The sequence below is a fragment of the Taudactylus pleione genome, unplaced genomic scaffold, assembly GCF_031769625.1.
Source record: "Taudactylus pleione unplaced genomic scaffold, aTauple2 ptg000218l, whole genome shotgun sequence".
Taxonomy (NCBI): Eukaryota; Metazoa; Chordata; class Amphibia; order Anura; family Myobatrachidae; genus Taudactylus; species Taudactylus pleione.
This window is the reverse complement of record NW_028284620.1, coordinates 5253450-5268658: the sequence shown is the minus strand read 5'-3', so window position 1 is coordinate 5268658 and position 15209 is coordinate 5253450. Positions and strand designations below refer to the sequence as shown.

Sequence of the window (15209 nt, the reverse complement as noted above, 5' to 3'; positions counted from 1 at the left end):
TGTGCGTTGGAACCACAACCAAAGTCTGAAAGTGTTTATTGCTGTGTGCAACTATTCATAACGCTACTTAGCGTCATATCAGGTTTAGAGGTTATAGGCATGATTCCACAGAGGTTATAGGCAGGATTGCATACAGGTTTTAAATAGGATTCCATAGTTGGGGCTCAGAGTGAAATCATGCTACCACTTACATGGTAACACACGGTTAGCGATCTCTCATCAAAATGGTGGAAAGGCGCCATAAGCGGGAAAGAACGCTTTGCCTTCGAATACCTGCTACCACTTGGTTGCTGAGAGAGCGCTACCGTCACCGCAGTAAGATCAAGGAGCGTTGATTAGAACCAGGGACGAAGAAGGAAAAGTGTGTTTTCCTTCGGTGTTAAAACAGTGTGTTAGGGGGTAAGTCGCACATTAGCGTCTGCATGTTTTCTGTATGGCTGCCGCATGTTCAAAAAGGTAATTGTGTTTTGTAGTGTGATTACCTGTTCAAACTTCTGAATTGCACTAGTGTGTTTTGGGAAAAGGTTTTATTGTTCTGCGCCGAAGTAGGGTAGTGATTGAAGCGTGCATGTGTGTGGGGGCTACTGCCTGGTAAACCCCGAAAAAGCTAAGGCCATTGTCTAGTTAAGACCAGCGGAGGTTACCTGTCTGGTAAACTCAGTAGGTGCCTGACGAGGCCGAGCAAACTACTGGGCCAGTGTACAATGCAGGTACACTGCAGTGTACAATGCAGAAACAAGGTCTTCCCGGTCCGAACACCCATTAATCGCAAAGTCCATTGAGCGGTTAGGTTCTTTGGGCAGCGCGATCGAACCGCATAGTTTTTTGTAAACTGTGGTTGTGAAGTGGGTTGTCGTGGGAGTGAATCTGTTGGCAAGGTTAGGGGTTATTGGAATTTCTAAATGCTACCAACCGGAGTAGACTCGAACGAGGAAGTGGTGTGGTAAAGCTTGAGGTGATTTACCACGAGGAAAAAGAAATAACTCACAAAGCAAGTTGTTTCTTTCCTCACGTTTTGGCTATACAAACAATCCCTAAGGGCGGGAAACCGGTGTATAAGCTTGCAGAAGTGAGCGGTTGAAGCTTGGTAATACAGCCACAAGTAGGGTAAGTACAATAGGTGTTTATTCTGCTCCTCGTTGTGCAAAGCCGACTGTGAACTTTAGAAGGGTTGGCTGTGCATAACGGGAGGGAGTGCGTGAACGTAGCTCTACGAAAATCGTTCACAGGTTGACGTTTTCCGGAAATTGTGTAGCATTGTTCTTAATATGGGTGCTAAGCAATCTCTAGTAACGATCGATGAAGTGCTGCTGATGGAAGGGCCGCAGGGGTCGGCAAGGTATGTATTGTTTAAAAAGTATGGTGCTTATGCTACGGCATATTTTAACATATGGGTCAAAATGACCAAGAAATGTAGAAAGCCTTTTCCCAAGATAGGTAGCTTTGATGTGGAGGTCTTGAACAAAGTTAGAGACAGTATTTGCTTGGTGAGGTCTCTAAACAAAAGGGTAAAGTTCAATGATTGTTTGAAGTTGTGGCAGCGTGAAGGGAATATGTGGCAAAGCGGAGTGCACGCGACGCAAATTAGCGACGCGTGCACGGCGCAAGAGAGCGCGGGCACAACGCAAAACAGCATTGTACAAGTGACACCAGGGAACAAGGGCGCACTGCAAAGTAGCGGTGCCAAAAGGTGCTATTAACGCACATGCACCACCGCCGCCCTATGCGGATAGTGGTGTAGGTACAGTCGATCACAAAAATCATAAAAATGTAACAAGCAATTTGTACCCTCTTCTAAGTAACTATAAGGAACATGCTTATGATGCAGATAATGAACTTGTTGTAATGTCCGCTCTTTCTCATGTTGCACAAATGTTACATGCACCACCATCACACGCACATCACATGCCCCACCAGCATCAGCAAAGGAGGAAGCCTCACCATTGATAGTACAGGAAATATTAACACCTGCAGCTACTGAAACTGCTGATCCCATACGTAGTAGCCAGAGGCTGAACCCTCAATCAGGTAATAAAGCCACGGGTAGTAGTGCATTAGGCATCCACCCCGCCCGGACAATAACTGTTCCCCACAGGAATCCGGACACACAGGGTATAGTGACAAGGAATGTAGCAATGCAATGTCCATGGACGAGGGCGGAGTTACATTCCATAATGGTAGAGTTCCCAGACCCTAGGAAAGATTTCACAAGTTGGCAAAAATTTGTAAAGGATTTGGGTAATGCTCATGAGCCAATCAACAAGGATTGGCGAGTAGTATTACGGGCATGTCTTCCACACAATACCGACGTGAAAAAATTTATCACGACCTGTGTATTGGATGGAGATGTTCCTATAACTGATGAAGGCAACCAAAATAATATAACTCATATTGTAGATCAACTGGCCATATTTTTCCATGTAGTAGTTAGTTAAAATTTTTTACAATTAAACAGAAGGAGAGTGAGTCTGCAGGAGACTATTTTAACCGAACCCTGCAGACTATTACCCATTATACAGGCATAATAGATATTAAAGATAACACCCATTACAGGGAAATGACAGTCACAGTACTTATGGACGGTCTTAAAGACGTCCTTAAGAGCAGGGTTCAGACCTCACTTCCTGGGTGGAGGGGAATTACTGTGGACGCTCTCAGGGAAGCTGCAATTGAGCATGACAAAAACATCCTTAAGAAGAGAGAAATGCAGAGAGAGAAACTAATGGCCGCTAGTATTCAAGCTCTAGAAGTAAAACAACAACCACCGCAACACTTCTAGCACACACGGCCAAAATACACACACCCCACACAACCTCCAAACTCATATCCTCATACTCAACCTCAATCTTTTCAACCTCAATCTTTTCATACTTCTTCCTGCACACAACAACAACCTTTCAACACACGTCACATACGGAGGTGTTTCAGATGTAACAGGGAGGGTCACATAAGTAGGTTTTGTAAAGTAGGTCAGGGAATCCCTAGGTACCAACAGGAGGGACACCCACAACAGTCACCTACTAACACCATGACCATGAATGCTGTCTTGAAAGACAGTCAGCTCTAGGGGTTAGGTCACACCTGTAGTCTACAGCCAGCCTGGTTAATTGGGGATACTAGGGAAGGACCGGTAATGGTAATTGATGTAACTGATACCCAATCTCTGTTCTGCTTTCTTCCCTGTTCCCTAACACCCTGACTGTCAGTACCTCTTTGCTTTCACATAGGGGGAGGTGTACACTACACATGGACATGAGTGTCCCATGGTTTCATAGACAACCCCAGTATCTTCTCCCAGGCCTTATACGACTGTTTACAATCTTTTCAACCTGCCAATGGATCTGTTCTGATACAATATGTGGACGATTTATTGCTGTGCCCTGATTCATTTATGCCATGTTTAAATGATACTAAACTGTTGTGCTTCATCTCTCACACACAGGACACAAGGTTGCTAAGGACAAATTGCAGCCATGCCAAGCTAAGGTCAAGTACTTGGGATACTGTCCAAACCCAGGGGCTAAGACACTACCTAGAGCAGTAGCTATTAATAACAGGGTTTAATTGTAAAGAGGGTTGTATACAGATACGGTATCGCTAGAGAATCAGGATAATCATTTCACAGGTGATGTATTTTAAAAAAAAACATGAGTAAGTTGGTGGGTATAAATAATATCAAGATCACCCCAGAAGATGAGATGAAGATGAGTAAGAACAACAGAAATTGAAAGTGTTATTATCTAACATGTTTGATGCAAACTGTCATGATGTCAAACCTGGAGAATTTGTTATGATCAGGAATTTTTTACACTCAGGTTGTCTGATTGATCGGTGGGAAGGTCCGTATCAGGTGTTGTTGATGAGTATCACATCCTTGAAGGTAGCCGAGAGAGATACCTGGGTCCATTCCACTCACTGCAGGAAGGTCAACCAACCAGTAGAGATACAAGGAGGAGATGAGGCCGATAACGTGGACCTGTCAATCGCGAGCTTGTTCTGGGAGGATTAAAAGGTTGCAGTGAAATATCTGAGCTAAAGAAATTTGTAGATCCTTGTTACAGCAATGGACTGGTCTGCTGTGTTCATTCTTGTATTCTCTTCCAGAGTTTCCTGGTTTGTTCATGGATTTCTGGGTTCTGTGATGAAGGACAGATAAAGGAAATGGGAGCTGATGGCAATATTGATGGAGTGGAGTCGAGAGGAGGAGTGCTATGCCAATCAGGGGAGTGTCTGACCAATCTTAGTACAGTAATTGTTAAGAAATCTGTGATACCTGAAACTCGGGGATAGTGTGAAGGTTTATCGTCTTAAGATTTCTGTATTTGTGAACTTTGTGGGTCCCTAGTTGATGAAAAATGTATCCAATGGTGCTAGCCTAAATATAACCCGTATTGGGGTGGGTATCCTTTAGAGGATTATCATAACATGGTAGGCAAAGTTTTAAATCAAACTGATTGTTGGGTGTGCTCACACATGCCTCCAGGACAGCATAATGTAGGAATGGTGCCATTACCATTGAATGTTTCAGAAGTTTTAAAATTGCAAAAAGGGAAAATGCTGGATGGAAAATTCCTCTCATCCAAGCCGCCTCATTTTAAACTCCATCAATTCCAAGTAGATAGATCACTTTTATGTTTGAACATAACCAACCCCAATAAACCAGGGAGTTGGGAAGTAACGGGGAATAACCAGACGATGACCTTCTCACTTAGAGCTGAAAATGAGCCAATGGATTATGAACTGTTAAGCACAATTAGATCAAACAGGAGACACTTAGTGATACTAAAGAAATGGTTGGTAGGGTACCAGAAGGGTATTGTGCCAAGATTATACAACCAGAGACATGTCTTGACCAGATGGGAGAACCTGAAGTAGAGTTATATGCAAGAGAAATGTATTTAATGACTATGATGTTTTCAATCCCTTATGTTCTCACCGACAATGTATATTTTTATATGTGGAAGAAAAGCGTATAAGTGGCTCTCCCCAAGTTCAGGTTTATGTTATTTGGGAAGACTACTTCCAGAAATTATGACCCTTACACATGGTGAAATGCTTGGTATCCATAAAAACACCCCATCTCCATATCTTCATACACATTATGAACATTGTGACAAAAAAAACATGATACCTGGTGACATACATGCAGCTACTCAGTTGATTAGTGAGACAACTGGCTTCCAAGTGTTGGTAGCACTAGATCCCACCACGATTGCTCGGGGTACTTTAAATTTTTGATATATCCAAGATCTTGCAAAATTAATAGATAATATCACCGAGATGTATGATGACGCATTTAGGTATACAGGTAAAGAGTTACAAGCCTATAAGAAAGAACTTGTGCAACATAGGCTAGTGTTAAATTACTTAACAGCTGTCACAGAAGGGTACTGTGTGACATTGGCCACCCAGTTTGGTGTAAAGTGTTGCACGTACATTACAAATAACACCAGTGATCCCAAGGAGGTGATAGACCGGAAGATGGACGAAATTCTGCAATTAAAATGGGAATTCCGAAAGAACCATAATGCTTCATTGACTGAAGTTGCGGAACAGGTAGAGGAATGGTTCACGTGGTTGAACCCTGTGAAATGGTTCTCCGGTCTAGGAGAGTGGGTCCAGAAATTGGTTGCTACAGTGGGTACACTTCTGATCCTCATAATCATTGTCATCTTAGTAATTGGCTTGTGTGTCAGATGTGTTCCTAATGTGTTGAAGTGCAGGAAACATACTAGGGTGAACAGAGAAATTGAGATGGTGGTGGTAAGTGATGGAGATATGGATACCAAGGTTAAGGAAGAGCTGTATTACAACCCTGAATTAGAAAATTAGAATGTACCCTATGATAATGTGATCCAGATTTTGTATGGTTGTGCATGAATATATATATCGATAATGTTATTTTAAAACATCCTAGGTAATACTGTCCCAATTCCCCCTCAAAACTTCCTTTATAGGTTAGATTAATTCCCACATCCTGCCAATGATCCCTTAAGTGTGCGCAGATGGTATATAAGGGTTGTTTTACCCTCCTTGAGACGCATTATCTAATGGTTCAAATGACTAACCTGTGTCATACCATAATAACATTAAACAGCATATTCTCATGCATGGCTAAACAGATTCAAAATAGGTTGTGATAGCGTTTGATTGGCTATCAAAGGGTGGACTGCCGAAGCCGGATAATTGGCTGAGACAGAATCTGTTTAAAATCAAGTTCTGCAAGACGCCATTTTGCGACTGGTCACAAAACACCATTTTAACTACAACTATAAAAATCCTTACATTATATATTCAGTGATGACAAGACAGGTTTTGTTGATTTGTCTGTGACGAATAATTAGAGAATACACAAAGATATGGTGAGTGTTTGCTCTGCATACAGAACAGTATTCCTATGAAAATTGAAGTATAATACAGACACTAATATACTCAGACAGAGTGAATTTGGAAACAATTGTTAGGCATTTAAGCTATCGTTAGCCATTGTAGGCCTTGTATCTAATGTGATATGGTTAAGGAGAAATTAATTGTATTCTGGCTAAGCCATTGTCTTTGAGTCTGATGCTTAAACAGATTAGCCTTGCCTTTGTGATCTCATCAGGCATATTTTGATCACCTGTGTAAACCCCCATTGCCTGTCATTTTTGTAGTCCAGACAAGTAATATCAAAACCAGGTAAAGCATAGAGAAATATATATATATATATATATATATAAAAAAATATCATACAAACTCGGCACTCACATGCTTTTCAAACTGCAACTCCTTTGAACATAGGGAATGTTGGTTCCAAAATATTGCAATAATTTGTTAAGCTGGCCACCGCTTCATGGTCATTCCCATCTAGCCAGTCCCTACACTGATTCTCAGATAAATGAACTTGATCTGCCATCTTGGGCTCAAGCTTGCATACATTCTAAACATGAAACTGGGTCCTGCCTTAAAGAGACAGGACCACACCCAGGGCTATCAGTTAATAAGCACCTGGAAAAAGAAAAAAGTTTGTCTTACATTTGAAAAACAGGGTGCCCTAGCAAGTGTGACCACAAAATTTAAATAAACGACAGGCTCAATCCACGGCAATCAACCATCTGGGGTGCCCTAGGTATGTGACCACACCATCTACATAAAAAATATCATACAAACTCGGCACTGACATGCTTTTCAAACTGCAACTCCTTTGAACACAAATCCTGATGTGGAAACTGAGGGTTCAGTTGAAGTTGCTGTGTTACCCAGTGTACAAACATATGTATGCAAGCTTGAGCCCAAGATGGCAGATCAAGTTCACTTATCTGAGAATCAGTGTAGGGACTGGCTAGATGGGAATGACCGTGAAGCGGTGGCCAGCTTAACAAATTATTGCAATATTTTGGAACCAACATTCCCTATGTTCAAAGGAGTTGCAGTTTGAAAAGCATGTGAGTGCCGAGTTTGTATGATATTTTTTATGTAGATGGTGTGGTCACATACCAAGGGCACCCCAGATGGTTGAGTGCCGTGGATTGAGCCTGTCGTTTATTTAAATTTTGTGGTCACACTTGCTAGGGCACCCTGTTTTTCAAATGTAAGACAAACTTTTTTCTTTTTCCAGGTGCTTATTAACTGATAGCCCTGGGTGTGGTCCTGTCTCTTTAAGGCAGGACCCAGTTTCATGTTTAGAATGTATGCAAGCTTGAGCCCAAGATGGCAGATCAAGTTCATTTATCTGAGAATCAGTGTAGGGACTGGCTAGATGGGAATGAAGCGGTGGCCAGCTTAACAAATTATTGCAATATTTTGGAACCAACATTCCCTATGTTCAAAGGAGTTGCAGTTTGAAAAGCATGTGAGTGCCGAGTTTGTATGAAATTTTTTATGTAGATGGTGTGGTCACATACCAAGGGCATTTCAGAGGGTTGAGTGCCGTGGATTGAACCTGTCGTATATATATATATATATATATATATATATTAATTCATGATAAATACATGCATGCACATAGACAATCGCATGTGTATTCACAATGCGTGCAAATATACACAGAATTACATTAAAAGGTTCCGCAGTATTTTAGGTTAATATTCAGGGTTTTATTTATATCAGCAATGTTGTGAAGTGCATGTTATATGATATCTATGGTTTAGTACATGATAAGCAGACCATGTTTGCTGCCATTCTGATCCGCTGTTTATTTGCAGATCTCCGGTTATATCGGCAAGGGAATCGGATCATGCGTTCGGGAGTTATGGACCATAGTGAATTATTGGTTGAAATATAAAACTCTGTATGCTGAGCCTGTCGTTAATTTAGATCAATTAAAGAAAGACAATACAATCTGAAGAAGTGGGACATACCCCTAGTGAACTGCCCTATGAACTACAGTGTACTACAAAGACCAAGAGCAAGAACCAATGGAATTATGTTTGTCTGTCTACATTGCTGTTATCATGATCAGTTTGGGTATATAGCCTGTGTACTGGTCCCAGTTAGGAGCCATTTTTCTTTTTGGATGACCGCAGGCTTCTGGATTGATGACTGTAACTGGGACCGGTGCGCTGGCGTATGTATATCGACAATCTGAAGAAGTGGGACATACCCGTAGTGAACTGCAGGATTCCATAGAGGTTATAGGCAGGATTGCATAGGTTTTAAATAGGATTCCATACATCCCTCTATGTACAGCATCCCTTTATGTACATCATCCCCATAATCCCTATGTACATCAGCCCTCTATGTACATCATCCCCATCATCCCTCTATGTACATCATTCCTCTATGTACAGCATCCCCATCATCCCTCTATGTACATCACCCCCATCATCCCTCTATGTACAGCATCCCAATCATCCCTCTATGTACATCATCCCTCTATGTACATCATCCCCATCATCCCTCTATGTACATCATCCCCCTATGTACATCATCCCTCTATGTACAGCATCCCTTTATGTACATCATCCCCATCATCCCTCTATGTACAGCATCCCCATCATCCCTCTATGTACATTATCCCTCTATGTACATCATCCCCATCATCCCTCTATCTACATCATCCCTCTATGTACAGCATCCCTCTATGTACATCATCCCCATCATCCCTTTGGGTACATCATCCCTCTATGTACATCATCCCCCTATGTACATCATCCCTCTATGTACATCATCCCTCTATGTACATCATCCCCATCATCCCTCTATGTACAGCATCCCCATCATCCCTCTATGTACAGCATCCCTCTATGTACATCATCCCCCTATGTACATCATGCCTCTATGTACATCATCCCTCTATGTACAGCATCCCTCTATGTACATCATCCCCATCATCCCTCTATGTACATCATCCCCATCATCCCTCTATGAACATCATCCCTCTATGTACAGCATCCCTCTATGTACATCATCCTTCTATGTACATCATCCCCATCATCCCTCTATGTAAATCATCCCCATCATCCCTCTATGTACATCATCCCCATCATCCCTCTATGTACATCATCCCTCTATGTATATCATCCCCCTATGTATATCATCCCCCTATGTACATCATCCCCTTATGTATATCATCCCCCTATGTACATCATCCTTCTATGTACATCATCCCCCTATGTACATCATCCCTCTATGTATATCATCCCCCTATGTACATCATCCCTCTATGTACATCATCCCTCTATGTACAGAAAACAAATGAAAAAAAATTGCTTTAAGATCTTATAAAGGAAATTGGGATAAACCATCTCCAATTACAAAAGTGTTAAATAACTTCATTATTATCAGGTACATTTTCAAACAGATGTGTGCTATCAGATCCATCTATATCTGTTTGTGAACTGTTTCTTCATTTCATCGCTCTTTAAGTAAAGTCATGTTCCTTTACGTTCCTCACACCAGGTTCACTTTGTGACCTTATTCTAGCAATTTTTGTTTTCTGAATTCAATTCTTTTGGTATAATTGAAGGTTTCTGTCATACTGCCTTTCTAAGCCCTACGCTTTATGTTCTTGAAGCCTTTCCTTGAAAACAATACTGAAGGTGAGGTCTAACATATAAAGCAGCTGTAAAACTACTCTAACCTACTTTTTACACATCTTTGTATAAAACTTACTACCCTGCTGACATATTGCTCTGCTTTCTACAGAGCTCAGCAACCTGCAAATCATCTGTAATTATGATGTGTGGCCCCTCTGCCTCTCTGTTCTTATCGGAGTCCACATGTGGGACACGAGAGATACTGAAAAGCAAAGGCTGCTGCACATCACAGCTCGTGTTAGTTATGCAACTAAAATGCCAGCAGGTCCGTGACAATGCTGGACTACAAATGCCTATAATTCTGGTTGGCTACAAGAGGTGGACACCTCAATGATTATGAATGAGTGGTGGTTGTTGGTGGATTAAGTATTATTATTATTATCTTTTATTTATATGGCGCCACAAGTGTTCCACAGCGCCTTACAAAGTACATAAACAAATTGTTGATAAGCGACTTACAGAACAATACAATACAGGACCAGGACATGGCTAATATATATTGCTACATTAGAGACCATAACACCCAGATAAGCAACAGAGCATAAGCAGCCAAGTGTTAGGTGCCCTAGTGGTGAATAAAAAGTAGATGAAACTAAAGTAGGGAGAAGCACAAGAGGGTAGAGGGCCCTGCTTGTAAGAGCTTACATTCTAGCACCCTGCACCTGTAACAACACGTGCAGTTCCTCTTTCCTGCCTGGGGTGTTGCTCTATGCTCTGGTGCTTCTAGCACACTCAGCCCATGAACAAAGCTGCTGAAATACAGACCAGCGTGTGCTAGAAGCACCAGAACAGAGAGCAACACCCCAGGCAGGGAAGAGAAACTACAATTCCAACTGGGTAGTACGGGGTAGTGTAGCACACACATACTGGGTAGCTGTATTTTCTCACAAGGATTTGTTTGCCCTAACTCAGTTTGTCGTCACATTTTGGGCCAATGTAATAGGGTGAGAGTTTAGAAAATGTGAGAGTAAACGCTCACGTTTTTAAACTCGCCCAATGTAATAGAGTCCGAGAACATGCAAACTCTCATGCTATTCACTCAAAAAATTCTCACGATTTAAACTCTCATCCAGATGTTTTCCCATTTTGAAAATCCAACTCGACCAATATAATAGTTTAGCAGTAAACTTTCACCTTTTTTAAACTCTAACCCTATTACATTTTGCCCTTTATATCTGCTCCCTCTGCAGCGTAGAATGACATTGTAAAGGTGCCAAAGTTCTCCTTTTAGCTTGTTTGCTATTCTCTTAGTGCTAAATGAGTTCTTTATATTTACTGTATACATTTGTTTTTACAATCCAGAGCTTCATGTTTATCTTAAAGTAAGATAAGGCTAATGCTATACCTGAAATGTAAAATGTGCAACAGGCTTACCAGCAGTTTAATCAGTATTCACCTCTTTAAATCTCCTCATTGCCTCTAAGGACACTTTCTGAAAGTATTATGTGATGGAACATATGTCTGTAAGTGAGGATAAAGTGCCTGCATATGAGGAACACCTCATGCAACCAACTTGTTATGCTTCAACCTGAAATTTGTGAATTATAAGAAATATTGGACCCCTAACAGAGTGCACTTTAGCAATTATGTGACCTATATAAAAGCATACACTGGCCTATTTTTGAACAATAGTTATAAGGCCTTATTTTCTATAGATGTTTGTTGCTGTGAAAGAAAGCCTCCTATAACCTTTAACTATTTGCAGCATAGAAAAGAAGAAGTTTGTTTGTGAATATCTTCCACAGCTCTCAAGGTAAGGCTTCCAAATCTTACATAGTTATTCAGTATAAAAAATGTAAGCTATTAGACCACATAGCGACAACGCGACAGAGTGACAAATCTTATATATAAAATTCATTAGTATGATTGTCTGTCCAGTTATGCATTCGGACACCCCTGCACCGATTGGGATTAAACCAATGCAAGATGGTCCAGCTGGATCCTGGCCAGGTTTTAGGGGGGTTAGGGTTCCGGTCAGACCTCCCGTTGGTGTACACTGGTCAGAACTTTTACCCTGGAAGCCTGTTCTGGGCCTTCCACTGGATAGATGTGGATGAAAACTTCACAGAGAGGTGGCAATTGGTCTGGGATGCCTAATTGAGTGGTTGGGATGCCGGTTGGACCTCACGGCAGAGTGCGCTGGGCAGAACTTTGCCCCAGGGAGCTTGTTCGGACCCAGGTTGCCTGTTCTGAGCCTTCCACTGGATGGATTTGGACAAATACTTCAGAGTGGTAACATTGGATCCTACAAGACATACTAGGGATTGAGGTCCCGGTCAGACCTCCTGTTGGTGTTTGCTGGGCAGAACTTTGAACCAGGGAGCCTGTTCTGGGTCTTCCACTGGATGGATTTGGACAACATCACATAATAAAACTTAATAACTTGAAGATACACTCCTGCAACATTTGGGATGAAACTAATGCAAGGTGGTCCAGTTGGATCCTGGCCAGGTTTTAGGGAGGTTAGGGTCCCAGTCGGACCTCTCATTGGTGTACATTTGGCAGAAGTTTGACTCGGAGAGCCTGTTCTGAGCATTCCACTGGATGGATTTGGATGAAAACTTCACAAACGGTTGGCAATTTGTCTGGGATGCCTAATGGAGTTTTAGGGGTCCCAGTCAGACCTCATGGCGGACAGAACTTTGACCCAGGGAGCCTGTTCTGGGCCTCCCACTGGATGGATTTGGACATCACATAATAAAACTTAATACCTAAGGATTTAAACCTGGGCAACGCCAGGTACTTCAGCTAGTTTATCAATAAAATGTTCCAGAGGCAGCTGAGCAATAGTTGCTGGTAGTGGTAAGAGTTAATTTATGGCTTCGCTGTATCAGTTTGCAGGGATATAAGTATGCGTTACCCAGCTAGCCGGTTCCCATATGGGCTTGGAATATCAGGTCTACATGTTAATAGAAAAAATTAAAAAAAAGTTTAAAAAATAGAAAAAAAATATTACAAAGAAAAAAAGAATCTAATATTATTACCATGTGGAAAAAATGCTTTATTTAAATAACGCACACAATTATTTTGCTTTTAATTTCTTCTGCTATCGCAGTGATTTTCAACCTTTTTCAACTCGAGGCACACTACACAAGATTTTAAAATTGTCAAGGCACACTATCTGGCTATGCGGCATGCGTGACCAATGAAAAAACATAAACATTGGCTCCCACATAAAAATATACACACATTGGCCTCCACAGGAATAAAACACACTACATTGGCCTCCACAGGCATAAAACACACTACATTGGCCTCCATAGGAATAAAACACACTACATTGGCCTCCACAGGAATAAAACACACTACATTGGCCTCCACAGGAATAAAATTCAATGCATTGGCTTCCTCAGGACTAAAACACACTACATTGGCCTCCACAGGAATAAAACTCAATGCATTGGCTTCCTCAGCACTAAAACACACTACAGTACAAGTGCGCTGAGCAGACCGCTACAGCACACTTAACAACCGTTCGCGGCACACTAGTGTGCCACGGCACAGTGGTTGAAAAACGCTGTGCTATCACCATACTTGTTAAATAAGCTTCCAAATGTTTGCATTGGGAAGCGTTTGCCAAAAAGACACATGGTGAATCATTTCTTCAGTAGGCGCTATATCTGGCAGTGACAAATTGATAAAGTAGATAGGGTTTTTCTTTAAACTTTCATAAATGGAGCGCTGTCTGCTTTTACATGATCAAAGGACTATTGTTTATCCTTAAACAGAAAGAGGAATATTGTTTGCTATAGCCTCAAATATTACAGATGGAGAAAGTATTTATTATATAACAAGCTAGATCTGGTCTAGTGCAAGTCCAGCAGAGAGCTGAAGAGAAGCCCAGTCACCACTCTTGCCTCAAAGCTCTTCCTGGCTACCTCACAGGACACAGCCTGCTCCCTCCTCGCTGGTGGCGGACAGTCCAGAACCGGTCCCCGCACCCCTTCCCCTACTTTAGTGTGTACTTTGCCCTTCAAAGATGGGGAAAGTGTTCAGCACAAATAAGATGGAAAAATTAACAAACATTTTGAGCCTGATTCTAGGTCAGATGCAAGTCCAAAAGTGAATGCTGATTATCAGCAGATTCAGGGCATGTGCCACAAGAAGCAAAAAAAGGGTATGCATTGGCTGCACCATGCATACACACCTTTATGGAGGATATCAAAGAGGGTAATTCCCTTCATGCAAGGCTGGATTGCTTTGTTTGTAAAATGGGTGTTTCTGGGTAGCAACTGGGAAAAACAGATCTATCTTGCGAGAGTGTCATAGGCATATACGGTAGCTAGACTTCCGTGCTCATTTGAGGTGCACATACAAAGAAGAGTGCCTCTTTCAGACGGATCTTTTGCACCGAGCATGGGGTGGATACATGTGCTGATACTGAGGATAGTTACAGCTGTGGCCATGAAAACATTGGGCGGAGCAATGCATATGCATGAAGCTACATGGATACTTGCATACAAGGTTGTACTGGCCCACAGAGGTACAGGGAAATCCTCCGGTGGGCCCCACTGCCTAAGGGCTCATCCCCTCCCCTAGGGATTAGATTCCAGACTGCATATATGGATAAATACTCATTTTAGCATAAGGCAGCAATTCTGGTATCCTTAGACATCCACATATGCTGGCAAGTTGCATCTGACCTAGAATCATGGCCTATGTGTAGCTTGGGCACATTTGGCAGAAACAAATTAAATAAATGGACACATTTTACTTCCAAAGCCAAAAAAAAAAATCTTTACTGAGCCTAGGTAGCGTAATAGAGGCCACTGTCTATATAGGTCTCAAGGTCAGGAAATAAAAAAGTTCATACCTAAAAATGTCATCTGAGGCAACAGAAGCATAGTTCTTGAACACTTACCTGCATACAGAGCATTGCCTTTGTGGCTGAAGAGCAGTAAACATAACAATCACAGAATAGTTACGGGGCGGTGCCTTAACAAATCTCCTGAATTTATCTCCGTTCATACGAATGACTGATCGCCGAGAGCTCCATTCCATCATCTGCTCCACCTTTTCACTTAACAGGTTCTATAAAAACAGTAAACATGATTTTATGTTCCAGCAGATCTCTTTATTTTGCTCATGAATTAGTAAACTACAGTACTCCAACAAATTAAATGCATGTTTTGTGTGTAATTCTTTAAAGAATGGTGTTAAAATGTATGGACTTGCATCTAATGTGGTTGTACA

The 15209-nt window shown here is 41.7% G+C and overlaps 1 protein-coding gene across 2 annotated transcripts in view; it reads right to left on the bottom strand.

Annotated features, from left to right (window-relative positions):
• The window catches only part of TUSC3 (tumor suppressor candidate 3), a 293630-nt gene that overhangs the window by 124757 nt on the left and 153664 nt on the right, over positions 1 to 15209 (bottom strand). For both annotated transcript variants that reach the window (XM_088478802.1, XM_088478801.1), the window contains exon 2: positions 14878 to 15047. In XM_088478802.1, coding sequence (XP_088334928.1) covers positions 14878 to 15047 — 170 coding nt within the window. The remainder of the gene's footprint in view (positions 1 to 14877; positions 15048 to 15209) is intronic.